This window comes from Lipophrys pholis (assembly GCF_963383615.2).
Source record: "Lipophrys pholis genome assembly, chromosome: 13".
Taxonomy (NCBI): Eukaryota; Metazoa; Chordata; class Actinopteri; order Blenniiformes; family Blenniidae; genus Lipophrys; species Lipophrys pholis.
In genome coordinates, this window is record NC_137632.1 from 14,282,390 (window position 1) to 14,310,259 (window position 27,870).

The 27,870-nt window shown below is 42.8% G+C and overlaps 1 protein-coding gene across 4 annotated transcripts in view; it reads right to left on the reverse strand.

The window, feature by feature from the left end:
• Positions 1 to 27,870, reverse strand: part of fmnl2a (formin-like 2a) — a 46,781-nt gene that overhangs the window by 2,987 nt on the left and 15,924 nt on the right. The window contains exons 3-29 of one of the 4 annotated variants that reach the window (XM_080478388.1): positions 26,209 to 26,289; positions 21,356 to 21,432; positions 18,554 to 18,637; positions 17,293 to 17,445; positions 15,697 to 15,732; positions 14,986 to 15,030; positions 13,363 to 13,471; positions 13,076 to 13,152; positions 12,061 to 12,154; positions 10,688 to 10,762; positions 7,992 to 8,102; positions 7,604 to 7,753; positions 7,210 to 7,311; positions 6,748 to 7,069; positions 6,371 to 6,568; positions 5,661 to 5,681; positions 4,594 to 4,718; positions 4,237 to 4,439; positions 3,748 to 3,982; positions 3,591 to 3,659; positions 3,434 to 3,514; positions 3,213 to 3,342; positions 2,941 to 3,104; positions 2,766 to 2,867; positions 2,287 to 2,382; positions 1,832 to 1,955; positions 536 to 656 (exon numbers count right to left, since the gene is read on the reverse strand). In XM_080478388.1, coding sequence (XP_080334514.1) covers positions 565 to 656; positions 1,832 to 1,955; positions 2,287 to 2,382; positions 2,766 to 2,867; positions 2,941 to 3,104; positions 3,213 to 3,342; positions 3,434 to 3,514; positions 3,591 to 3,659; positions 3,748 to 3,982; positions 4,237 to 4,439; positions 4,594 to 4,718; positions 5,661 to 5,681; positions 6,371 to 6,568; positions 6,748 to 7,069; positions 7,210 to 7,311; positions 7,604 to 7,753; positions 7,992 to 8,102; positions 10,688 to 10,762; positions 12,061 to 12,154; positions 13,076 to 13,152; positions 13,363 to 13,471; positions 14,986 to 15,030; positions 15,697 to 15,732; positions 17,293 to 17,445; positions 18,554 to 18,637; positions 21,356 to 21,432; positions 26,209 to 26,289 — 3,156 coding nt within the window. In that variant the 3' untranslated portion in view covers positions 536 to 564. The remainder of the gene's footprint in view (positions 1 to 535; positions 657 to 1,831; positions 1,956 to 2,286; positions 2,383 to 2,765; positions 2,868 to 2,940; positions 3,105 to 3,212; positions 3,343 to 3,433; positions 3,515 to 3,590; positions 3,660 to 3,747; positions 3,983 to 4,236; positions 4,440 to 4,593; positions 4,719 to 5,660; positions 5,682 to 6,370; positions 6,569 to 6,747; positions 7,070 to 7,209; positions 7,312 to 7,603; positions 7,754 to 7,991; positions 8,103 to 10,687; positions 10,763 to 12,060; positions 12,155 to 13,075; positions 13,153 to 13,362; positions 13,472 to 14,985; positions 15,031 to 15,696; positions 15,733 to 17,292; positions 17,446 to 18,553; positions 18,638 to 21,355; positions 21,433 to 26,208; positions 26,290 to 27,870) is intronic. The other 3 variants (XM_080478389.1, XM_080478390.1, XM_080478391.1) reach the window with 3 other exon arrangements.

Sequence of the window (27,870 nt, forward strand, 5' to 3'; positions counted from 1 at the left end):
GAATGATGATCAAACTTATACACCTACATATTTAAATGTACGTGTATAAGTAAATAGAACCATTTCAGCACGGGTCAGGTTTCAGTGTATGGCCACTAGATGGCAGCATGCCTCCTCACTTCTGTGAGGCAAACCGCTTCCCGCCACCCTGAATCTCCTGTCAGCACCGAGCAGAGCAAGTCTGATGATCGTTCTCTCTGTGACATTATGCTTGAAAAAATGATGATGAGAAATGTGGGTGACACACGTCATGCAGGTGTGCTAAAAGGGTCAAATAAAATATAAACTTCACTCCACCACCTTGTCATGCTCAGTGTGGGAGAAGACACGTGAATAAACACACAAACACACAAACAAACACACACTCAGGAGTGTGTGTCTCTGGAAACCATGAGATCGGGGGGGGGGGGGGGGGGGGGGGGGGGTGTCCGAAGGGTGAGAGTGTAATGGTTAAAGAGGAGGAGTGTGAAGGAGGGCATGCGAGGAGGGAGGAGAGAAGAAAGACATGAAGAAGAGAACGTTTTGTTCCAGCAACCTTTGAGAAGAGACAGAGATCTACAAGCTTTAGTAATGGTACTCCTCATTGAGAGCGGGCTCGCAGAAGAACCGAGAGCCGCGCTTGGCTGTGCGGGCGGTAAAGGGCACGGTCTTCAGCACTGCATTGAGAACAACAACAAAGAACAACAGCCAGGACAAGACAAAGACAGACACAACATGAGTAAAGCAGACTCCTACAGCGTTTAGCACTGGTTAGCACTAAGCAAATACCAAACGACAGCATCAGGGTCCGGGAAGATAATACATCTTATGAGGAGTGTTTAGAAGAGATCATCGGTGAAACCAAGAAGGCAACTTCACATTATAGCAAAGTTCTATTTGATATTGAAATGGGGATGAATGTGAAGCGAGCGATGATACTGATGTGGTAAAATACTCAGTCACAGCTGTATACGTAGTTTTAGCTCCTTTATATACAATTGCAGTTATTATTAATTCTATTTAGTGTGTTTTAGGTTTTGCAAGTATAATAATATTCACAATCACACTACGATTAGTGGATAGAATGGTCACCTCCAAAATGTAGCTGTGCAATTATATAGAGCGGCTAAAAAACCCCAAAAACAAATAAAAATGTCCTTAAATCTCCCAAAACTAGATGAAATATGGATGCAATGAAGGATTAGGTTCATAGGGTCGGCGAAACATCACAAGCAACTCTGAATGAAATGTAGTGCAGCTCAAAACACTGCAAACAACAACCTCAAAATACATAGAATAATTATAAATCTCTTGAGATGATCTCAATCAGATATAAACATCATTACTTTTGTAAAGCCAACAGGTGTGTGGTACTACATGACGATAGATCGTACACGTGGCTGTCTCATATAGTTATACGAGACAGAAAATACATAAAAGTATAACAGGTCCCTTTTAAGTGGATGCTGTAAATGTACTTTTTTTTTTTTTTTTAACATTGAATAAACTCATTTGTTTGACTGATTAACACTCAGGAAATAAATAGTCATATCCCGGCCCTGTGTATACAGACGACGTTACAAAGCAGAGACGAAGCAAGATGAGAATTCGTCATCAGACATTTTGAGTCTAATGACACTGGATTAGCAGTCGGCGTGTGTTTGCCCCTCTGGTCCTCAAACACCTGTTTTGTTTTTAAAAACAGCCAGTCGTCAGGTTAGTTGGTTAACAATCTTGTTTTTAAAGACTGAATTTCACAGTAGAAGCGGAGCTTCATGCAGAGCACCCAGTAGGTACGTGTTGCCGTGTCAGCGTGAGGCCGCAGGCCGCGCTCGTGTCCGGGTGACGTTACCGGTGATGATGTCTTCGATCGCTCCGTCTTTGCCCTCGTAGACATGGCGGCTGTCTTTCACCTGCTTCTTCCTGAGCTCCTGAATAAGCTCTTGCTGCTGCCGCTTGTTCTTGTGGGACGGGGACTGGGAGGAAAAACAAACTATTGTCAGTGCTGAGAAAGAAACAAAAGATTCTCACTCTTTTATGTCATTTTTTCCCCCCCCCCTCATAATTCTTTAATCATGAACGTGTGTGTCCCTAATAACCATTGTATAATTTGAAGTTTGCATAATTGCTGAAGTGTCTCAGCAGGGTGCCGGACAGCCGAACCAGACTTAAGTACACCCAGCAGGCAGTCGGTGCCCCGCTAATCCTATGATCCAGAGGGGAGGCGAAGGAAGCGGAGCCAGCTTACTCCTCAGTCGCCTCCAACCCTGGGAATTATGACGACAGGTGGAGGAGAAAGAGACTCACCTTCTGGTCCTCCTCCATCATGGCTTCTTGTTCCAGAAGCTTCTCCATCATAATCTGCTCCTGTCTCTTCCTGTGCTCGTTGTCCTCCTCTGCTTGCTGCAGGGATCACACATTCGCATCATTCACAGGAGAGAAGAGTTGCTTTTTGTAAAGAGACACTGATGAGCGGCTTTGGGGGGGATACAAGAGAAAGCAGCCAAAGCAATTTGAGCATTTACAGAACTCTGAACAATAACCGCACACCTGCGCTGTGTTTTGTTTCCGCCTGGTGGGGATACGTAATTCAGCTAATGCAATCCTATTTTCTGGTTTTCTCTTTTGGATTTAACTCGGCCGCAGAGGAAGATAAAGTCGGCACTGTGGTGAAACTACCAATAGGGCACATGTTGCCTCTTTGCAGCCACATTGACTCCGGAGCCAGCCAGCCTGCCAGGTGTGTCCTTCCCACTGGTCGTGTGTGAGACAATTATCCTGCTCACCCGGTAAGCCTTCACAAATCGCACGAACACGGGGAAGAAAACAGACGGAGGTGTGGTTTTGGAGTTCTCTCCGAAGAACTTCACCGCCTCGTCAAAGGCATCCTGTGAAAGTAAACGCAGGTTAAAAACAGAGAGAGAGAGAAAAAAGTAGCAGTTTTGGGTGAGTTGTTATTACCTGTGCGATCTTGGCGTCGTCCTGCAGCTTTTTCAGCTTGCTCTCGTTGTGTGTGATGAAGTCTTTGAGCATGGTGTTGTGGCCGTGCATGCTGTACTCCCGTTTGGTCAGCTCCATGCCTCTCTGCAGCTCCTTCACGTCCAGCAGGACGTTCTCCAGCGACACTGTGGGGGGGGAGAAGCTGAGCTCGCACGACTTAACCGCCAAAAAGAAAACGGATTCTGTCTGTGTGGCAGCATGAGACGACTCTCATATTTGCAATTGGAGCTCACCCGCTCCAGCCTTCTCCACGTAGTGCAGTTCATTGTAGAAGAGAGAAACCTGCGAGTACTTCTCTTTCACCACGTTGGCAATGTAGTGCAATAGCGTTAGTTTGCGATCCGTCGACTTGGTATCGAGTAGCTGTGGACAAAGTACAAGAGGAAACAGATGTGACGAAACAGTCACACGGTTACCATAAAAGTCTTGCTTGAATAAGAAGAACGCAACTTACCAAGTCCAAACTTTGTAACTTGAAGCCGTACACGGCTCCTCTTTTGCTGCTGTTCATGTAGTTTCCAAGAGCCAAGATAATCTACACAAGAACAGCGGATAGAAATGAAAACCAAAACTCTGTATGGGTCCAGCATGTTACTGTGAGATTCACTTACCTCTAAAATCTTCTTTAGCTTCTGGGAGGACTTGATGGACACAGACGCTGCAATGACTGCATGGAGTTGCTGTGAGGAAGCAAAGTCAGACTCAGCGTCGTCACTCTTACCTTCGCAGGAATAAAACAAAAAGTCGAGTGACGGCTTATTTTCTCACCGGTGTGAGCATCTGTATGCTTTCGGTGAAGTTGCCGATGAAGGCCATGATGGTCATCTTCTGCATGAGCCGCTCGATCTTGCTGAACTGCATCATGAAGCGGTCCTCGTCCGTCAGGCTCTCCACAGGCTTGCGCTCCTTCTCGAACTGGCGCAGCACTTTGATCTCGCTCTCCGTCGGCTGGAAGCGCATCAGACACTCCACAAAGTCCACCGGCAGCGTCCGGAGGTCAAAGCTGGACGATGAGAGGACACGGGGTTAGAGGAAGAGCATGTAGAGAAGCATCAGTAGAAATAAAAAAAATATATATATATATTTTTTTTTAAATCTGTCAATAATTTTCTGATTTTACATAAAAATACAGTTCTAATTAAAAATACATTACAGAATTTGATTAAAATATTAAAACTACCATGTTACAGTTATACTTCACCGCTATAAAAAAAAAGAAAATATACATTGATACTGTACAAAGGCTTCTGTGCTTACATCTGAATGGCCTTGCAGATCTCCTCTGATGTCTTGCCCACTTTCCTCAGGGTGATGGCCAGGTTCTTGGCCCTGTTGGAGTCCAGCAGAGTCACCTTGTTGGGCAACTTCTGGATGATTTTCTGCTTGTTCGTGGTGATGTCGATGGACGGGCCCTGGGCTTTTGTCTTAAACATCTCCTCAAACTCGTCAACGTTCAAATCCTGAAAAAGACAACGTCCAACCGTTGATGTGCCGGTTTAATGAGAATAAAGAGAATAAAATCTGAGAGCAGCTGCACAACGCCGTAAGCCGTAATTAGGATAATTCAGTGTAGGAGATGAAGAGAAGGATTTCTGAGTGAGAGGACAGTTTTACCTCAAGTATCCTCTCGTCGTCGATCTCATTGAAGACGGTCCCGTTGATCTGGTTCGGCTTCAAGGCGACCCAGTTGAAGACGGGCATGCGGAACTTGGTCTTTATGGGTTTCTTGATCTTAACAGCTGCACAGGAGAAGACGAGTGAGCACAGTGTCACTGCGATCTACAACCAGCGTGTGCAATGACACACAGACATACAGTCAAACATGCAGATGAAAAGGTGGATGGGTTTCCTGGGACTGGTAACACACGTGAGGACAGCTCTTTTGGTGTCTTTATGCTCCATCGGTCTGATTTGTAAAAACTACAAATACACGTTCTGCTTTCATTTTAAAAGTTCCAGTGTCTATATAAATCCTTCAAGCGTAAACAGAGCAGACATTGTGGAATAGTTTAGTCTTTAATGAAAGACTCTTAGCCTCAGGCAGCAGAGCAAGGCCAAAGGGTACACCTGTTCAGTAAATGGACTATATGGAGAGGATTTCCTACTGGGCCTGGTGACAAAACTATTTATTGGAAAGATTAAAGCGATTTCAAGCCGCCGGGGCTGCTTGATTGGAGCCGAGCGATGATGTGGCGCCGCGCTTCGCCACAGGGATGAGGTGTCAGCAGGGACAGAGCGATAACGCTGTTAGGGGAAACGTAAACAGCATTCCAGCAACGGCTATCACTTCAATCGTCTTCCAGCCGCAGCGGGACAGTGTGTCTCAGCATGCAACCCACTTATTGCGATGTGGTGATGCTTCATTCATGTAAACAGACACACACACACAAACACACACTCAGAACATTACAGTAAAGAGTCAGACTAAACAATGCAAAGATTTGAAATGTGGTATTTTCTTTGTTGGTTAAAAACCAAAGTTTTCACAGCGAAAGTAGAAAAAAAAACAGGAAGAGAAAAGGTGTTTGAGAAACTTTAACGTCATGAATAATTTAAAAAGAAGTCAAACTTTCTGTTGTGTTTCCAACCGGGACACTGAAAATACCATTTTCAAAACGTGTGGGACAGAGAGAGGGAACGGTGCGGGAACAAAATACCAAAACATGACAGGCAGAACCTACAGAAAAGTTTGATGGGTCCCTCTGGTCGGCAGAAAGAAAAAAAAGAAAGAGGAAAGAATTCACACAGAAATCATTAAGAAGTCAGCAGTGTTAGTGAGAGTGATTACACATGCACATCTCAAACGGAAGCTGCAGCGAAGCATCTGCGATTCTAAAAATAAAACTTAGCGGGGGTCCGACTGTTTACTGAGTCGTGGAATCAACATGAATCCTCTGGCACTGCTGCGTTTCCTGACTCAAAAGCTTCAGCTGAGAAATGAATGCTCGCGGTCACGTTAGTCATGAATACTCTCCAGCTACTCACCCGAGGATGATCAGGTGAAATATCTCTTTGCAATGAGTACCAAAAGGATTAGTTTACTTATCAGATTGCTGGACTGATGGTTAAGTTAAGAAAGAATTCTCCAAAAACATTTAGTTATAGATATTTTAGTTTTAATAATTAATTATTGTTATCTTTGCATTTTGTGTTCCTTTAGAGGTCAAATTTGAAAACACGCCACCCTTTTGGTTTCAACATAATTTGCATCTAATGCAGTAATGAAAATACAATAAAAAGTGAAATTATTTCCTCACGCAGACAGAATAACGACCACACAGGAACATCAACATCAAGTCGTGTAAATTCCTCGTTGGGAAGAAAACAGTTCTTCTCATCCTGGCAGAGACTTGGTTCAGTGTGCATTTCTTTTTGCATGCAGTGACCTTACCCGCTAACCCAGAGTTCATGATCACAGTGGGCGTCCCACAGCCAGGCAGTGGCGGGGCCACAGGGGGAGGCGGAGGAGGCAGAGAGGCTGAAATCGCCGAGGACAGTCCTGGCGGCGGAGGTGGAGGCGGAGGGGGAGGCGGCGGAGGCGGCGGTGGTGCTGCTCCAGCTTCAAGTGCCGATGAGGGTCCGTTTGTTACTGCGAGGAGAGATGAGACATGGATATCATGAAGCTTTTCCTGATGTGCATGTAAATGCAAAGAGACATTATTGCTTGTTGTCTAGATTCAGCTTTACCGGAGACAGCCGTCACAGATCTGCTCTGTTACTCAAATCAAAGTGACCCAGCTGAAACTGCTGAGCTCATATTGAACCTACATGAGCCGTTCACGGGCAGTGGCGGAGGTGGAGGAGGCGGTGGAGGCGGGGCCGGCGTGCTGGCTGCCATGGCTACGTGGTTTGAACTGATGGCTACTCCGTTTCCTCCCATCGTGGCAGCAGGGAGACCCTCCACACCGGAGGGCAGCGAAGGCAGGATTGAGATGTCTCCGTCTCCCTTCTTGTGGATCTTGATGGTGCCCTGCTTCTCCAGCTCGTGGATCTTCTTCTCCAGGTTGCTTTGCCGCTGGATCGCCTCGTCTTTCTCCTTCAACATCTGCCGCAGTGAAATCACCTGCGAGCTGGTGTCTTTATAGACTTCCTGTGAGGAAGCAAGTTATCTTAAAATGTACTCAAGGAAATGTTTTATTGGAACTACATGTGCAGAGCATTTTTTTAAAAATTTAAATAGATGTACAATATGCATATTCAAACAGCTAATCTATCTGAAGAGCAACCGACCCTTATGGATTCAAGATCCTTGTTTCTTTGCATCAGCTGCTTCTCCAGCTCCACAATCTTGGACATGGCCTCGTTCTCCATGTCCTGCAGCTTCTCTGTCATCTACAAGAAACCGAAGGAAAAACAATCTCACAGTGAAACACTATAATTACACTGACAAGTCCTAAATGATGGTGAACAAAAAGATGCGGCAGAGTCACAAAGCAAAATGTACATATTTATGCAATGAAGATAAACTGTCATGGAAAGTTTGGGGTGATTTATCTGGTGGGTGAGATTTGAATGAAGATCACACCAAACTCCAATACCACTGCGTAATAGTTTTGTCCTTTATGTTGATACAAGTCAGTTTGGTCTCATGTCAGAGGGGAAATCCACACTGGATTGCTCTTACATGTGACATGTTCTCCTCCAACTCCTCCACCCGCTCCAGGGCAGCATTTTTGGTCTCAGCATCCTCCAGAAGAGCACCGACGTCAAAAACGTTATCCAGGTAGGCCTGAATCTGGACCTGCAGCTTATCACTTTCTGTATGCTTGAGTTTCTGGGGGGGGAAAAAACATGTTGTGAGCTTTATTTTATTTTATTGCATAAGACAGACAGTGGGCTTGTTTCTGAAAAAAAAAGATCAATTTTTATGAAGCAATGGAAAAGGCATTATAAGCTGCTTTTGCTGTGGTTGTTGTCTCTGGGTTGCTGTAATGACAATCTGTGCAGGGTTTTAGGACGGGAAGTGTTCAGGATGTCTGTCTGAGTTCCTGCAGCATGAAGTCTCAACTCACGTCTAAGTAGTCGTCCAAACACAGCTTGGTGAAGTCAAACTGCAGATGGACTCTGAAGTTCATGTCCTCCACTGAGTGCACCACAATGTTGATGAACTGCATGCATGCCACCTGAAGAAGGAAAAACAGACAGATTCCAGTCCGTGCATGAGGGTATCACAGGCTTTATACAGGTTTTTTTTTTTTTTTTTTATAACACTGCAGGTATTCAATTTTCAGCTGGAATTAAAGAAGGTGATTTGTGAGAATGACACACAAACAATCTGCTGGAAATACAAATTGCATTGTGGTACGAGACAGATTTATAACAGGTTTGATGTTGTAAATACATCAGCTCACTTCGTTTGGTTTAATGCTCTTTAAAATGATCAGTTGCCTTTTAATATCTCTTCCCCTGAAATTGTGTGCACAAATCCACATTGTTTTGCCCGCTTGGCTGGCGGAGTGGCTTATCAAAGCAGATTAAAAGGATCTGAGAAAACAAATTACCAAAATCAGCCAGTTCAACAGCGCTGGCTGCCTTATGGGAGCTCACAGAAACAGATCAAGAGGGATCTCCTCAGAACACACGCATGGGCTTAATGAACTCCCTGTAAGAAGTTCACTTGTTTCGGGGTGACATGGCAGCTTTTGACAGGCTGTTTGCTTTAGTCCTTCTGTCAGATGACGTCCCGTCAGTGGACTGTGAGGAAAAGTCGAATTCAAAATCCGATTGCGGACTAATTCAAACATAGCGTCTGCTATCAGTTTGATTTGAATGGACGTGTGTACCATGACTAAAATCATGAAAAAGCTATCGCTTTCTGCACTGCGTCTTTTGTTCTTCTCTGCCAGACTAATTTGCATCACTTGGTCGAAAATTCACTGAGTTGGCAAAGCGACTTCGCAGAGAGGCGCATGTGTTTGATAGACTAAACTGTGTATTAGAGTTTGTAGTGTGATGACAAACCTCACACAGCATCTGAGTCTGGTAATACTGGAGCAGGGAACTGAGGGACGTTGTCTCTACTTTAAAGCTTTTACCAACTTGATAATATCTCAAAGTAAACAATAAACTTAAGTGGAAATGCTCATTTGTTTACTTAAAGAGTTATCAAGAGATTTCCATCATCATCATCATCATCATGTCTTCACCACTTCATGATGAAACTGACTCATGATTCATAGTGAATTGTGTTGGACAATGTTATCCTAATGAGTGCGAAACTTCACAACAACAACAACAAAAAACAATCTGTGTGTCTTATGTAAACTATTTGGATGTTTATAAAAAAATCTCTTTACTCATTCAGCTAAATTCCCAAAAAGTAAAAAAAAAAACAAGAAAGCGACATAACTTGGTCAACATAAAATAACATAACATAACATAACATAACATAACATGTCAAAATGAAAAGCCTATCATGAGCCAAATGAATGTTTCAACTGTTAGAATTAGAAAAAAGCTTGGATGACATATGTCAATTGTACTTGACTCAGAGGGGCCCCCAGAGAACAAAATAGTCGACAAAGCAGGATGACAAGGACCAATAAATGTGAACACCATCATGCATCACAGTGGGGGGGAAAAAACCTCACCGATGATCCAAGGTCTTTTCAAGGTCATAGTTGCTTGTTATCAAAGGTTGGTTCTAATGTTTTATCAGCTCTGCTAACAAATCAAAGGATGGGAACGTCATGAACAACCATAGATAGTGCAGCCAAGGCAAAAAGAAATATCAAAATATGAATAAATTAAAGCCTCTGTGATGTCCTCTGACAAAGTTGAGCATTGTTAACGTTGTAAATGCATCACTTAAAGTGATACAACATTGATGGATTATTATGCTTTGTACCAGTGTAACCAATAGACTTGCAGGTCGTTAGTGATGAGTAAGTGATTTAAGACGCGTTCTGTATATTGCAGATACTTTTTCTTCATTCGACAACCTTCTGTATAAATGAAGCGACAAATTTCATTACCATTTGGTTGCTCCTATCAGGGGTTCACACAGCAGACTATCTGCCTCCATTTCACTCCATCTCGTTCTATACCATAAAATAAATATCTCCATGTCTTCCTTCACTTCATCCATCAATCTCCTCTGAGGACTTTCTCTTCTTCTCCTGCCTGGCAGCTCCATTGTCTAATATATCGACAATCTCTTCTTTGCGCAAGTCCAAACCATCTCTAGTCGATTTCTCTAAACTACTTGGCCTTATCTGTCCCCCTGATCTGTTCAGTTTTAATCCTTTCCCTCCTGCTCACAAACAATGAAAAGGCAATACCATTGTCTCCGGACCATAAATAATAGAAAGTCTGGCTACCGTCTATGCTGCTGTCTTTCTGTCCCACATCAGCTCTGACACTCATCCCTCCTGCCTGCACTCCCTTCTTCACCTCAATTGTACACTTTTTAAAAACAAAAGAGATCTAGAATAAAATGTTTACTTGAAAGCATAAAAAAAAAGCATTAGATGAGCAAGAACAGGTTGGTTAACTCTGTAAGTGTAACTCACAGCGTGCAGCCCGTCCTCTCTACACTCAAGTGACCCTCGCTGTTACTCTGTAAATGAGGCGACACGTTCAGTCTGAGCTTCCTCGGCTCACAGGTCATCTCCGGTTCGTCTGCTGACGAGGATCTTTGAGGCTTTGCAAGCAATCAATAGCCATTAAGAGTGCGCGCATGCGTGCGCGTGTGTGTGCACACACTCACCATGAAGTCAATGTTGTTGTCCTCGTTCTTGAAATACTCCATTAGCCTTTCAAATCGTTGCGTCTCAACGCACACCTGCAAAATGAGCATACAGTCAAATTTAGAAAATAAATCATACAGTCGAGTTAGAATGCTGTGTGAGCAGAACCAGTAATTCACATCAGTGGAGCCAAACTAATTTACACTAATTATTAAATGTGATCATGAAACAAAAATATTCCCAATTTTTTTCTATAATGCAACACAACAAAAAAAACAAGTCTTGAAATTTAGCACAGGTTTGCCCCCTAATAGATCCACACGTCATATATAAACAACAATATGTTCATGATGGCAGCACCACAAACACACAGACCAATGTTCAGAGTAATAGAAGTAATAATCAGCAATAAATTATTAACAAACTGCTCCTAAATCATTGAATCATTTTCTATCTGGCTGACCTTTTTAATCACCATACAATAGTTTTCACTTGCTAATTGAAGCTTATTTGAAGTGGAATTGGGGAGAGACCGAGAGATGAAAGAGGAGAGAGCAGGCTCTGCAGTTCAGTCGGTTCATCTGGAGGGCAATGAGGGAGATAAGAGCATGATAAAGTATTGAGAAGGAGGGGGAGAAGAAAGAGGAGGGGAGCGTATCCAAAAACCTTAGTGTAAAGCCTGGAGCCTCCTCGGCGTGCAGCCTCTTTTATCCCACATATCAAAGTCACAAAGCCGAAAAGATCTTATACCATTACATAAGAGAGTGTCACTTTTCAGCCGAGTACAAAAAAAAAGAAAAAAGCACAACAAAAAAAAACCAGAATCTGCCTGAGCTGTGAAATAATGGTCCTCACACGCTTCCTGCTGCTTGTACAATAACAACCATTTCTCAAACTTCATCTCATTAGGAGAGCGAGGTTCTCCCACTAATGCCAGCGCCGCTGAGAGCAGCGCTCAATATTTCATTCAGGGGTGTAAATATTACATCGACTGCAGTCGGCCTGAATTTTTTGGGCTCTAAGCTACAAAATGGGGCGGCTGTTCACGCCCACTCCATCATAAACTTCCCACTCCTCTCTCCCACAGCCAGAATACCTCATCCCGGGTCGAGCAGGGCGATCCGTTACACGTGTCTCACTTCTCACTACTTTGCTCAACTTTGAGGCAACTTACCAGACACCATCAACATGAACAAAACTAATTTCTCTGACGACGTCTGGGTCACCGTGTGTCGAGCGAACACCTCGATACAGTTCGTTTGAAGCAAAGAGGTCTCATGAGCATTCCTCCAGGACTGAGTCACCGCACGCACAGTTGAAATTTAATGACATATTCTACTCCTCACACCCCCACACCACGGCCCGTTCCCTCGCCGCAACAAGCGGCTCGTACCTCCTTGAAGTTGTCGAACGCAGAGAGAATGATTTCGTGGCCTCCTCTCACAAGACAAACTGCAGCCAGTAGCTCCAAGACCAGAGCTTTGGTTCTGTAAAACAAGAAGTAAATATAGTTCTTTTTCTTTTTTTTCCAGATCGATACAATTCAAAGTGCAGCAAACAAATGACTAGGTGATATTAAGGCAAAACAGTATGCACAAAAATGTTTTTAAAAAATAAAACACAAGAAAGAAAAACAAAATGGAGCCGAAACATTAAAACTACATTTAGAACGGACTCATACATTCTGCTGTAAGACAATGATTTACTTAACTTTTAAAAACAGTCAAACTATTTTTAAATCATTGTTGAAACACAGTGTTGGGTTTTCAATAATAATGGCAGAATTAATTGTAACCTGGATACAGTAGAACACTGTATAATTGCATAATAACATCACTGACAGCTCAACTTCTGTTTCCACTTTATGTATTTTGAAAACAAGTATAGACTATAGTATACGGAATCAAGTTAAGGTTACGCTTCAAATTTGCATTGTACCCACTGGACTGAAGCACAGTTAGCAGCGCAGGCTTGTGTTGGTTTATGTTAAGGACAGAGACGTCCAGTTCACCCCGTCTACAGGTTGTTCACGCAGGATTTCTCCAGCCGGACGAGACAGGATGTGACAGGTGATGTGAAGTGCTTCACCATTTACTTTTGAGGAAAATCGTAAACCCCAGGGGCACGAAGGAAAAGTCTCAGTGAGCAGTCAGTGGAGTGGAGAGTGCCAGCGGTGCCATGACCCGTCTGTTATGTTGGAAATGAACGTGCCTCTGAGCAACAAAGACACTCGTTCAGCATCAGACTGTGCAGGTGCCTGTTTAGCGTTGATCTGAGTATCAAGTAGGTCAAATATTTAGGTGTGATAAGCGGAAGTCAAACTCATCAGTAGATAGTAGTTTCATAACATGGATATGTTTTCAGAAACAGAGAAAACTTGGAGTTTATTTAAAGTTACTTTAACTTACCTTGGGTTTTTATTGTTGAGACTTAGAGCAATTTCATTCACAGCATGCGGGTGTGACATAACCATGTTGAAACCATACTGGAAGACAAACAATGAAAGAGAGAGACAGAGACAAACGAGCTAATTAACAGAGAAGTGGAACCACTGAAGGCGCAACAGGGGCTTCTTATACACAACAATAAATAAAATATGGAGATCCTGCAGTGGAGCAAACTGGATTTGGCGTCATTATAAGTGAGCGTCAGCCTGCGGTCAGTGTGGATGTGAAGTTTCCTGCAGAGGACTGACCTGGTAGTTCATGATAGCACGTAGGCACATAATACAGACGTGGACGTCGTCTTTCTTGCAGATCAGTCTGGAGTTTTTTAAAGTTCTCCGGCTTGGCAGTGTGTTGCATCTAAAAGACAAAAAAAAAAAAATCAAACATGTTAGTGATCAACGGAAATAACTATTGAACTAAAGGGTGCAGAAGATAAGAACTGGATAAGAAGACAGATGTTATTTGCAAATGAGCCGTCTTTACACAGCATCGCCTGCTCTTTGGGACGGTAATCAACTGCCAGGCAGCCGTACATTAACAGACACAAAGACCATATAGTCTGCAGCGACACATGGAGCCACAGGGTGCCTTCTTTCAATTGTTTTAATTTAATGTCCCTCACAAAGATAACGCTAACAGCTAACACAATAGCAGCGGGTCGTTTGCAAACAGCACAGTGATTGTGCAGCTTTATATTTACTAAAAACAAGGTCTTTCCTCGTGGCGTGTCTTCTACTACAAAGGAAAACTGCCAGAGCAGCAGTATTCCTGAATGACATGCAGAATCGGTCAGAGCGAACAGCTTATTTTCAGGCTGATGTCACGAGGCTCAATTACCAGCCTCAGTTAAGGGAAAAAAATCTGTCTTCAAGCTACTTATAGACATGTCGATTCGCGTCAGCTCCCGTGCCTTAAGCCACGACTCTGTGAGTCACAACACAGTGTGCCAGCGTCTGTAGGAAAAGGACTAAAGCTTTCAAGGTAATGGAGGAGTTTTGAAGAGAAAGTTAGCAGAGGGCTCTCTTTTGCTTATTTTATTTGGGGATCTTCGGGTGTTTCTGTGTGTTAATAATTGTTCCTATCAGAAGAGAGCATCCGTGGTCAAGCGCGAAACTAGTTTCCGAACGGAAACGCTGTGGACTCACGAGACTCTTTCTGACAGAACTGGAGCACCCGCCTCACACAGTCCCAAATATCATCTTAAAGGACTTCTGTCTGGGTTTTTTTTTTATTTTTACTCTTCCTGTTTATTATCAGCCACACTAATATGCGTCAAATTCAGGAGGAAGTGAATGAACAAAGTTTTTTTTCCATCATATGGTACAGCGATGATAACTGATGACACAACACCAGCAGAACAAAACACCTTAACCTGCTTTGACATGTTAGGAATGATTAAACTAAACTTCACGAATTCCATTAGACAGAAAAACACTGTGTTACCAAATGCTTTAGCACAGTAAACACAGAAAATAAGAAGCTCAAGAGGCTGTACAAAGATCAGGTGTCAGATGAGAGAATAATCACTACAGAAATTATGTACAAATGTGATTGTTTTGACAGTTATTTCTACATTCTACAAATCTGAAAATTTGTGTTGAAATGTATATTGTCATAGTTGGTAAAAAAAACAACAGTAAAACACCCCATTCATGTTTGTTGGGTAGGAAGAAGTTGTGAAACATTCAGTCTGTTCGTCTTCAGTGTATGATACCAAAAAACTGTCTGTGTATTTCCTCACAACACGCACTACATACTACCACAGAAAAAAAAACGGAAAAAAAACATCAAACACTACAGCTATAATAACAGGCACAGCTCTAACACAACTACATGTTACTAGCCATCTTCATGTACCTCTGGAGACATACCGTCTTACTTGAGAACACTTCGGACAGTTGAGTGTGCTCTGTGTCCTTCAAGAGGGCAGACGTCAAGGAAGACATGGACAAGATTTAATTTACTAATAGTCATCAATCAGTATCTATTATTCTAGATTAAAGCTTAATCTAAAGAGCAAAGCAGGAAAAGAGTCTGTATAATGGATAAAGCGAACATTAAGAAATGAAAATCCATTGAGAGCAGAAGCAACAAATAATGTGACATTATATAATCAATAGGATAATTGATCCAAAATACTGAAGATTTAATAAACACATAATCTATCTGGACTCGTGTTCAGCTTCTGGCTGCAGTAAAAACTAGGCTGGCTTCTGCACAGAAATGCATTTCGGGAGCCACACAAGCAGCACATAGAGACAGAAGCAGGAACAATGAATGCAGAAAAACCCATTTGCTCCCAGGAAAGGAGAATTCAGTCTCGGGCACAGGAGGGGGGCGGGCGGGCAGTACAAATAATTCACATCCCCGACACAGGCAGCGGGACACATAAACTGGGCAGCGCTAGCAGGGAGGTAGAAAGTACAATGAAGCAGGGTGTGTGTGTGTGTGTGTGTGTGTGTGTGTGTGTGTGTGTGTGTGTGTGTGTGTGTGTGTGTGTGTGTGTGTGTGTGTAATAGGGACATGGGGTTATGGCAGTAGAAAAGCTCACTGTGAGCCAACAGCGTGAGGCTGAGACCTGCCTGCTCTCGAAGACTGGCAGACAAAAGAGCAGATGACTACGGAGAACATCGGGACAAAACAGAAGATAGAGTCATCCTCATTGAAAACACCGGACACACATACACTACATGCTCCATAGTGATGACGGACAAAAGTGGCGTCTGGAGGGACTGTGTGTGTGTAAGTGAAGTGCAGAGTGCAGACAGGGTCAATGAAGGCCTGACATTATGCCAATACAATTAAAACACATGTTGAATATATATGCTCGCCAATATTAAGAAGAAAACAACAGGCAACAGAAAGAAGTGAATATCAACAAATTAATGCTAAAATCACATTAAAGGCGGATCTGAGCAGCATGAATTGCTTACCGGTATGTTAAAGCATTTAGCATTTGTAATGATCAGGATGGAAGGAAAAGGGGTTGAGACACTTCAATGGAGCACACATGCAGCACATATTACAGCCTAAAGTTAGTTTGTTGTACGTTCATTCTACAAAACAAATCTTCCCAATAAAGCTGTGAATAAGCAATTTCTTACAAATGTTCACATGAAGAGATGAACTGAGAGCTCGGGGATTACTGCTACACCTGTCTCTGAATTGTGACACCAGTGCAGTCACACTAACATTCAATCATTAATTAGATTCACTGATTATTCGCACTGATGGAGCGTTTATATCTGCACGGACATATCATGTTACTAAATTTCAGTCGCTCAAATTTGAAGTTCAGTACTTTAAATTTGAACTAATTAAATTTTTTTTTCTTTTTTCTGGCGCGGTAACAATGAAAACATTGTTGTTGCCAGATGATTTACGACTTCACCTGATCCCCAAAGGTTCCTGCTGAGAAGGCAAAACAATGCAAATAAACACAGATTTTCCTTCTTGTATTATTTTTTTTTCATATTTAGCTCAAAAAAACCTTTTCAACACACTTTTGTGACAAAAATAGTTCTAGACTTATCACTGAGCAAGAATTCCAGGTTACGAAGACATGTGCTTTATTGAATCAATGGCGCTCATTGTGTATAGAGTGTTCAAGGTAACCTCGTCAAAATGAAGGATTAGAGGTCACAGAAGTCAGTGCGAGTGCTGTGCCTAAACATTAATGGAATGACAGGGCGGATTAGAGAACTAATGCACAAATGAATGGGATTTGTGCTTCAGAGCATATATTAGCATGGGCTTATGAATAAACTGCTGTGAAATCCTCGGCACACAGGATTTGCAGTTAAAAGAGTCTCTTTGGTGTTTACAACACAATAACCCCCGTAACCCTCTGGAAAAAGACTGTTGTCCCCGTTGAGAGGTGTTACTTCTGCCACAGACAGACAATTGTGGCCCATGTCTTGATTGTGCGCTGGCAGTTTCACAGGGGACGAGTTGCAGACAAGCAGTATTTTCCTCTTGCATGTGTCTTAAGCCATTTAAAGTCTTACAGACCTCATGACTACACAAAGGGCAGACTGAGGCATCTTATGAAATGTGTGACTTCTTAAAATAATCACACGGCTGCAGTCAAACACCACGAAGAAAGCACCATTAAAAGGACTCAAACAGGCACAGAGATTCCTTTGAACCACCAGCGAGTTCAGTAGTTTGTATCATACCTTATTGTGGAATGTCTCCCGACTCGGGTGATACCGTTTCCAGTAATGGGGGTCGGCAGAGTGCCCCCATGCAGATCCTCTATCGAGCGACCCCAGGGCTTCGACTTGTCCATGGACAGGTCGGGGTTGTTCTCCACACCGTCCCCATCATAACTGTTCAACACACAAAACGGGACGTTGTCAACACAGCGCACATGGATGGAGCGAGTCTTCCAGCAAATGTTCTCACTCAGTGGATGATTTCATCTATGAAAACTACAATGGAAATGGACTTTCACTCCGCTGCAAGCTTCACCAAAACTTGAGGTTTTGTCGTCTTGCCCGAGGGCAATTTTTAGGTTGAGAGCATGAGCCACATCTGCAGAGCTCATCACTATATTAATATGATGGTTTGTTTTTTTTTAAAAACACAACCAAGACTAAACATTTTCACAAGGACATCTAAAACTTAGTTATTAGGTGACGCGTCTTCAGTGGTTAAATGATTGAACAGCCAACATACACGAGTAAGAAAACATGAATGATTTGACGACAATCATTCCAATACAACTAAGTATAACCAATACCTCTCCAAATATTATATTCATAATAATGGTGGGGTAAAAAATGCCATACCACAATGGATTCTGGTTTTGCATTGCAATCTCGATATAATACTACCATTTTGTCTCATTCTTTTAGAAGAAATGTTGGTATTAAATCAGCGAAAACTTAATGCCAAATCAAACATCCGCATAACAAGATCTACAGCGGCGACCCCAGAAGCGGGCAGCAGGAATAGAATCTGATTCTACTGAAATCTTGTAATGACTACATAAATCATATGATCGCTGGCAGCAATCAAGCAACTAATCTCTTTTTTGTGCTCGGCTTGGTTATTTGAGACTCGTCCTTGTCATGGATTGTACATGCCGCTGCAGTTGCACTGGGAAAATACCATTTAACAGCTAACCACTGGTAATGTGGACAACCTATAATAACATATGGTGAAATGGAAGGGTTGAATAAAACATTTAACTGTTTGGCTCACTGGCCTTGAACAGGCACTTTGTGAATGACTAATAATCACCCAACTCCGTCCCTGAATAGAAGCATATGGCTGGTATGGAACACAGTGCCAGTGTGCCTCCAGTGACTCAGTGTTCCTGACAAGCAGGCATCAGCGCCGGTGGTGCCGGCGCTGTGTGCGGAGATGCATCAGTGGCCGTGCAGAATGGCTGCGTTGTGTTGCTCGTGCATGTCGATGATAGAAGTAACTTACGTGACAGCGTACTGTGCAAAGGACAGATACTCCACCAGCACGTCCAGGCCTTTGTTCTCCTCATTCAGGAACTCTCTCACCCACCTGAGAAGTCAAAAATAAAGTCAAGAAAAGAAAAAATGGGATACTTTTATTTGATAAAAAAACCAGTTGGAAGCTGAATAAGATTGAATTTTTGAGGAACATAACTCTTTGGGATAATCTTAGCAGGATTTAAAATATTGCTGCTGGGACATTTTATCTTTTATCTATTTTGATTGTGCATTATATAACACATATGCGAGTTCTAACATTACTTGTAATCTTTTGGCCATAGCTGACCTGGGAACACGGATGTATATTGTTTTTGTAGGTTATTCAGCTGATCTCCTTCTGTCATTATGAAATGAAGTGGCAGTTTAACAGACATCAAAGCTTGTGGGATCTGAGCAGCAAATACATCTCACATGCATGTGTCTGCATTTACAGAGGCATCCACACATGTATAAACAGATTCTCACTATCAAGTTTGCCTCTCCACTATCCGTTTCTCTCGCACGCGCACACATATACATTTTTAACTCAAGCCCAGCTGAACGATCAAAAGCCCATTCTCACCTTCCTTACAGAAACTCAAGTGGGCCACCCATTCAGCGCCTCACATGCTTTCATTTATTATTCTGCTCAGAAAAGCCGAGCTATGCGCAGGAAAGCTCCCGCTACCTTCACTATGCGTTGCTCTCGTTTTCATTTTTATCAGCATCATGAGGCGAATCAGCGAATCTTCATTTAATGGCCTCCTATAAACGTGTCATTTGATTTTACAGGAGGCACGACTGCTTCGACGGGCGTGATTGCCGAGTGATTAGAGAGATTTGGAGGGCATAAACATAATCAAAGACAACCAGGCGTTTGAGTGGTACTTCACTAGCAAAGACGCAAGACGAACCTGCTTTAGAAATGCATGAGCTGCCTATTTATTAGCTTCCCTGTGGTGTAACTACATGAGTCTGAATAGGACTAACAGGAGTATCCAGTAAACTGCTGGCCAGAGGGGCCACTTCTGTTTTAAAAGGACTAGGAGGTGTGGTCTCAATGGACCACATGGCAATCATTACCACAGGACACTGAGTAACAATCCTCCCATTCACCACATGTTGGTGACCACGTCCATGTCAGACGCTGGCAGGCAGCAAGCCGGGGTTAGCATCTGCAGGGCTCATATAGGGACAACCTTTGTATTATAAGCAGCCAACATGATTGATAAAATTTCACCTCTGAAGACAAGCTTTAATTATTCACTGTCTGACAGGGTGGCATTGTGCTCCCCCTAAATAGTTTCTTAATGTAATCTCGTCACATTCTCGCTGTCTGTAGTCTGAGTATATTATTGTCTCAAGCTCCGATCAGTCTGTATACACTGTGTAGGAGTGGAGGAGACACTGTTTTCAGACACCAGATAATTTGTATGAAAATAGTTGAAATAGACAAATTGAAGTAAAGTGATATGTGTGTAGGAGGGAGGAAAAGAGAAAAACAGAAGGTTTAAGAGTTGTAGGTCAGATTAAAGACCAGTCTGGCTGTTAGAAAAGTCTGTGGCCAGCAGTTCCTCTCATGGCAGCTTCTTCCTGTCCTTGAAGGGGTCACCAAGTCTGAGGTGACCGCCCACCTATAACATCGCTCAGAAATACACACTTACAAAGAACACAAGCTTGTGGATTTGAACTTAAATGATGCCTTATCTCAATTCTGCGACTCTTGGTTGCACAGATGTTTTTGGGGTCTTATATACCAAAACCATCCAATGACGTTTACATCACGTTTCTGCTGTTCTTGCAGCTCAATTAAGAAGACACTGTTTTGTGCCTGCTTTTGAAGTATTACAGGAGATGTAGAGGCATATTGTTTCTATGATAAAAACTGAAAATTTACATAAGCAGTTACCTAATACTTTATCTGTGGACTCTAATCCAATCCATCTATATTTATAAAGCACCTTAAAACAACTACAGGGAGCCAAAGTGCTGTACACAAACTAAAAAAACCAATAAAATGATAAAAGGCAAGTACAGGTATGTAAATAACTTTTAAACAATTACAAAGAATACATAAGACAAGGAGCTTACACATTGATTTTGCCCTTTGAACTGCACAGAGAACTGCTTAATAACAAAATACTTTACTATACACAACTATTGCATTTGTGCAACGATGACAGAAAGCTGTACTTTTAATAATGACAAAACCAACAGAAAGCAGTAAAACTGTCAAATACCAGGGTGCGTCATAAGAAACACGGCCCCTGTGATCGGCACAAAGACACAACACCGAGATCCCCAGAGATTTTGACCCCGGAGATATTGATCTCTCCTCAACACTGACTGTACAGCCCTGAATCAATACCAGCCGCAGCAGGTTAAGGCTTGTTATCTTGGAATACCTGAATCCTCCTGTGTTTTACGTGTTGTGAAACAATGCTTTCTTTCGATACTAATATCTTTTCAGGGTGGCAACGAGAAGCACTGGAACTACTGCAGGCAAAAATGTGTTTTCCTTTCAGAGGCTGTTCATGTCTCTGCCGCCGCAAAACAATCAATCGATTCATCTTTTCTGCATCGCCACATGGCTCTCAGTGCAATATTAGGTCAGAGCACAGATAGGAATAGGGGGCTGGTGGTGGTGGAGGAGGTGGTGGTGGTGGTTAATGTCAACGTCTGTGTCTCTGGGTGTCTGGAATGCTCGACTTTTCCCTCTGAATCCAATATAACAAGAGCCCGGACATTCAAGACTGCACATGCTTCACACAGTCCTGCAGTGACTCACCCTATATGATTTGTCCGTAACGAAATTTCCAGTTCTCTCAGGACTTGGGTGGACTCCTGTACCCTCCGTCTGAATTTCTGAGGAGAAAAAGAGGGGGGGGGGGGGTAAAAAAATCATCAGAGTGCTATAAATCAACATGTGGTAAAACAGATATGTTTTGGTTACGGAAAACTTTTTTTCTGAACTGAAAGTCAGGCAAACAGACTTTGAGGGAACTGCACTGACATTTAGACGTGAACCCAAGCACTCTGTGCACTTATTGCAAAATTAGAGATTGTTAAACGATCCCTTCAGTTGCCAGTAACCGTTAAACAGGCTAAAAGCGAAGGCGAGCTGACTCACTGGAAACTGTGAAATTGCACATTATTTTTAATCTGCTCATGTTGCTGCCGTTGGTTCACGATGGGCCTTTAAATAACTCTAATCCCTCCTGGAAGCAGCATGATGGCATCAAGTCACCTCACTGGTTACCCGTCAGGCCCAGTCAAGACACCCAGCAGCGACGCGAACATGGGTGTTGTGTTTGCGCCCACAAATGCTTTGTCGTGTTACTGTGGCTACAGTGACAAGATGAAGTGTGTGACCGGCATCCAGGGAGGTTTGAAATAACGTGAACAAAAACGGAAACAACAGGAGAGAGAGAGAGCACTTGAGTGAGTTTCTCTTTGCTCTCGCTCTCTGATGGGAGGCGAACAGCAAACCCTAAAAACAAAAGGCCCTTCAGGCGGTTATGTAACGGCAGCAACAAAACAAGCAAAGTGAATGACCGGTGGGGATCAAACAAGCTCACAGTGTGGCAGCAGAGGGAAATCCCTGATGATGGAGGCAAGAGAGTGAAAGTGTTACATCAGAGGAGAGGAGAAGAGAAGAGAGGAGAGGAGAGGAGAGCACTAACAATATTGAGAAGCAATATTTGACGACTCCCAGTACGTCTTATTCTTTGTAGGTTTTTAAAAAATATACATATTCACTGATTCAAACTTATTTCTAGGCATCTATTGACGCATGAGCAGCCCTGCTTCACTTAGAATTTTAAAAACATTGTTTTGTCAGGTCTGCTGGTGAACTAGATTTATACACTATCAAGTAAGATAAACTAAATCACTAAGCAGTGATTGGACATCCAGCTTCATATCGAAACAAAAACAAAAGACAACAGCAGATCAGCAGATCGGTCAAAGGTTCTCGAGCTGAGGAGGTTTCTGTCCTTATATAATTGGTTTTATGTACAATTTCCATAATTGGGAACTTGACTGCCTATTATCCACTGCTTATAGATGCATGTGTGTCATGAGCAAAATAAAAAAAATGACTGATTGTAAAACTGTGTTTCTGTGTATATGACAAATAAGAAGAGAAAAGAAGAGAAGAGGTATCCACCCAGGGTTGGAGGGCCTGTTCACTTTCCATGATGTGTTTGCATCAGGGAGGAGACGGGGATCAGCTTTGTGTTAACCTATTATTAACCTCTCTCTCTGTGTGTGTGTGTGTGTGTGTGTGTGTGTGTGTGTGTGTGTGTGTGTGTGTGTGTGTGTGTGTGTGTGTGTGTGTGTGTGTGTGTGTGTGTGTGTGTGTGTGTGTGTGTGTGTGTGTGTGTGTGTGTGTGTGTGTGTGTGTGTGTTTGGAACATGAGCAGATGAGAAACAGAGTGTTTTTATTAGGGAGGAGTCATTTGCTGGTGTGCAAAGCGGAGCATATTTCGGGGTACTGCGCAGCCTCCCAGAGCCCCCGCCAAACACACCGCACTCTTCTACACTTTAAGTGCTACCAGCTGCAGCACAGGGAGAGCAGGAAGAGAGAGGAGCCCAGACAGTGGGGAGAGAGGGTGAGGACGGCATGAGGGGGAGAGGAGAACAAGAGGAGGGAGAAGTGAAAGGGGAAACTAAGAGCAGGAAGATAGCACTGAGAGTGTGAAGTAGGAAAGAAAAAAAAAACTAGAGGGATTTTGGAAAGTGTGAGCTCAGGAGGGGTCAGGCTGGAAACAAATCAATGGCTGATACATTCTTGGGGACTAGTTGGACCAGAGCTCTTCCTCCTTGGTTGCCTATTGGCTGGGAGCTGCCCAGAGGAATGCACCGGAGCCTGCCTATGGAAAGCAGAGGCAATGACCTCCAGCTCTCTCACAGTGACACAAAGTGGCAATTGTTTGAGTTTGAAGAAAAGGGGGATGGAGCAGGAATGTAGAAAGAAGTCCATAACTCTTTTCTTTTTCTGCCATGCTCTCGTGCATCTTTTTTATTTTTTTTTGTCTCCGTCTCATTCTCTGTCCATCTCCTTCTCCCGTTCTACCCCACTCTTTATTATTCAGTATTTCTTTTTCCCTCCCTCTCCATTTCCCTCTTCCATTCACTGCCTGTCCTCTTCAGGGGTTTGATCAAGACAAAGACTAGACCCCGGATTCACGGCAGCCGGATTTTCCACAATCCCACGTGGGCCACTCAGCCTATCAGACCCAATGTTAGAAACCGCCCAGTCAATATATCAGCCAACGGGAGCTCGGAAAACGCCCGCAGTGGTTTGATACAGGAGGGCCAACCTTGGGGGACATGGAAGAGATGCAGCAGCAAGAGAAGTGTGGGGGTCAGAGGGATGCCTTTTCCCAACATGACTTTTTCTTCCCAAAGTCAGTGAAGGATCAAAAATCCTTCTTAGAACTGAAACAGGCATACTTGGGATTCTAGAAAATAATCTAATAAAGAATTTGTGCAAAATAATTAGGAGAGCTCTTACACTGGTTACAGACTATATATAAAGACTTATCGGGTATTTCAAGTTAAAGATATGCTATTTATTGCCGATGGCAATAGCATTTTCATTCAACAAAAAATATATAATTTCTGTGAGACGAAGCATGTGAAACGTAAGAGTGTGGAAGTTGGAGAGGCATAATAGGGTCAAAGGCTCCATGGGTACACCACACACACACACACACACACACACACACACACACACACACACACACACACACACACACACACACACACACACACACACACACACACACACACACACACACACACACACACACACACACACACACACACACACACACACACACACACACACACACACACACACACACACACACACACACACACACACACACACACACACACACACACACACACACACACACACACACACACACACACACACACACACACACACACACACACACACACACACACACACAGCTACAGATGAGATGAATAAAAGTAAAAATAAAGACTCTGTGACTGAGATCAACTCTCCAAGACAAATATTTGTGAAGGTTTCATCCGAATGAGCGCCGCCAGACTGTGTTGACTGTTTATGCCCACAAAGCTTTAAACACAGGCACCATCTCCTTCCAAGAAGAGTTTGACGTCTTAAAAAAAATAAGCTTAGTCATGAGGAAAGACGAACTTTGTACGCCAACTACAAACTTAAAATTAGAGGGTGGACAGCTCATCTCAGCCTACAATTCCACCTACGAGCACTTCTAAAGCTCCCTTAACCTGTGTTTTTTTGTTTTGTTTTGGTTTTACCCTTCAGTCTTAGCACGGATACATGAAGTTAATTATTGAGCTTTAAGATTGCCGGTAGGCGGATTCTGTTACTTTTCGAAAGAGCTTGGAACCCTGTCCGCATTCTTACTAATCTGAGATTTGCAGCTCCTGGCTATAACTATATTTAATCGGCATACGAGAGTAGCACTGATTTTTTTCCATCTCAATGTCAACCTTAAAAAAAAAAAGTGTGTTACTTAACAACAATCCCAACCACACAGAAAACAGATTTATAGCACCTAGGACACATGCCCAACATTCTTTGGACTGCAGACAGGAAACTAAGTGGTAAAGACAAAACCTTAATCTCTAATCGCATACACTGAAATGTAAACAAGCCTGCATAATACTGCATACACTTCAACTTTGGCATGGTTTTGTCTGCTCTGACCTGCGTCATTCTCTTATGCTGTTTGAGCTTGTCATATTTCAGATAACAGTTATGACTTGCAGGAGTGTAACATCCTCTGAGATGTGTCAAAAACCCACAGAAATATCTATTTAGCAGCTGCCATGTTTCCAATGCCTTTTCTTTTGGCACTAGTTTTACAGTACCACTAATCACGCATTCACAATCTACACACATCTATACACTGATCCTGCCCCCATACAGTAGCTTGGTACATTTTGCTCTACATTTTAATTTACATTTGTAACTCCAGTCAGTGCAAATTTAATTATTCAGTGATTCGTTGTTTTTCTGGCAGAGTCCATTGGTTAATTTGTTTATCACAAAGGCCGGCCTCCCGGCCTCCTCAACACAGCTCGCTCGCTCAGGCCAAAAAGACTTCATTTTGGCAAAGCCTGGGAGCTGGCTGATACATGTCTTCATGAAGCCCCTCCTTTCACTCCCCTCTGCTCCGATACAAGCAGCCAGAACTTGCTGCCTACATGAGAGACGGCAATTTCCATCATGTAGCTGAGAATCTCCTGATATCTCTCTTGCGATGCTGCGGGGCGGTGTCAATGCAGCATTTAGACGGTCTACGCTCTCTCTGCCTTCGAGTAACAGGTCTTATTTTTTGCTGTTATTGTATTGCTCTTTTCTCAAGAGAGCATGCTGACGGACACATAACATCCCTATTTGAGATTGGTCAGAGGTTTTTCCCAACCTGGACATTACAGATAAACAGTCTCCGTTTCTCACCGAGTCACACTGTCGTAACTATAGTCTCGTGTGAAATCTGTCCTCAGCTCTAAGAACATCCTGGATCAAGCACGCGGGGGTCGAAAGGGAAGGAAAAGCTGCGGCACTGGAACAGATAGAGCAGTGCAACAGGATGACATTTTAGTAAGGGCACTCACCTTTCTTGTGACTGCCGGGTCCAGATAACTCCTCAGCTTTTGGAGGTACGTGTGAGGCGGGTTTTTCACTTGGAACCTCTCCTGTGAAAAAAAACGAGACAACGAAACAGTGAGATGAGCAGAAGGACAGGAAAACAGATGTGAGATATAAAAAAAAAAAGAGAGCACACATCAGGAATTGGAAACTTTTGCGATTTAAAGTTGTGTCATTCATTGAGACAGGATGAGAAAAGTCCTAGTGGCACACTTCAGCAATCATCTCCAGTTTATGGTAAATTGTTGCTGACACTAAAGCTTTCAGATTAAAGTTGAGCGAGCTTTGAGAAGACTACTGTATTTGTGAGTCATTCTTAGCTGATGGGAAGCAAAGATTTGGTTCCACTCTCAAAGGTCAAAGGAAAATAGAGCGGGTAATTCCTTCATTCAGAAGTCTCTTTGGACGTCAATGTCACATGTGCCATGTTTGTAAAGACCTCGAAGCAGTGAACCCTTTTAGTTGAAACAAATGCGAAATTGTGAATGCAACTGTTCATTATTTGGGTTCCCCTGTGGATCTGAATATCTGATTGTGCAGGAAATCTCAGGAAGTTATATATGATCTTGTGCTATAAAGCATTGTCAAACCTACCTGTGATTCCTGAATAAAACTATGTTAATGTGTGTGTGTGTGTATATGTGTTAAGTACAAGAGGACACACCATAGCGTTCTAAGTATAAACACAAGAGATTAAGGCTGGATTTGGATCAGTGTGTTAAACGGGAATCAGTATTTGGATCAGGCTGAGCACCCAATTCCAATAGCAATAATGGTTCTGTGATCAATCACACGGCATCACGGGATAGAAGAAAATAAGGACAAATAAATATTACTTCAGTTACATCATTCTACATCTGTTTTACTGGTGTTGATAAAAAAAAAAGTCCACACTTTGACAATGTCAATGTTACATGCTACACACTTTAGATTTTCAAGGCATAGCAAAGTCGACAAGATTCACACAAGTCTATATGTGTGTCATATGCTTCATCTTTTTTCCCTAAATCAAACTCGTGCTCAAAAAACAACATCAGCAAGTAACACACTGAATTAGTCATCTCATGCATGGCTCCAGAATAAAACCACAGACTTCAGGAAGTGGCTGCACAGTTTCATGTCAGTTTTTATCCGTGGTTAATCATCTCAGGGGTTGACTGGAGAGCTTCACGGCTTAAGGGAGGACACACAACCTAAAACAGAGAGCACTCTCACTGACAAAACAAAAAGTACATAGCCACTGATCACCTCAACTGATCGATTGATGCACTGCGTCAGGATTTTCATGGCTCACCATTAAGAGATTCCCTAAGCGAGTGGTAAATACTGGTTTGTTTTATTGTTTCATAAATTAAAAAAAAACAACAACAAAAAAACAAAAACAAAACAACAACAACCTTATTTCTGCTCCAGCTTTGTTATGTTTTCTGCATCTGATGCAAACAAACAGCTCTGAGAATCATCACGTCTCCTTTTGCTGTCGATTTTTCACTACCAAGAACATGACATTTTAATAGATAGGCTCACTAGCACCAGAGCAAACCAGAGGGAGTTCAACAGTGTAGTGAAAAGGAATTCATTTCTAAACCGCTTTGCCCCTCAAGAACAACCAAATCTTTAAAATTGCT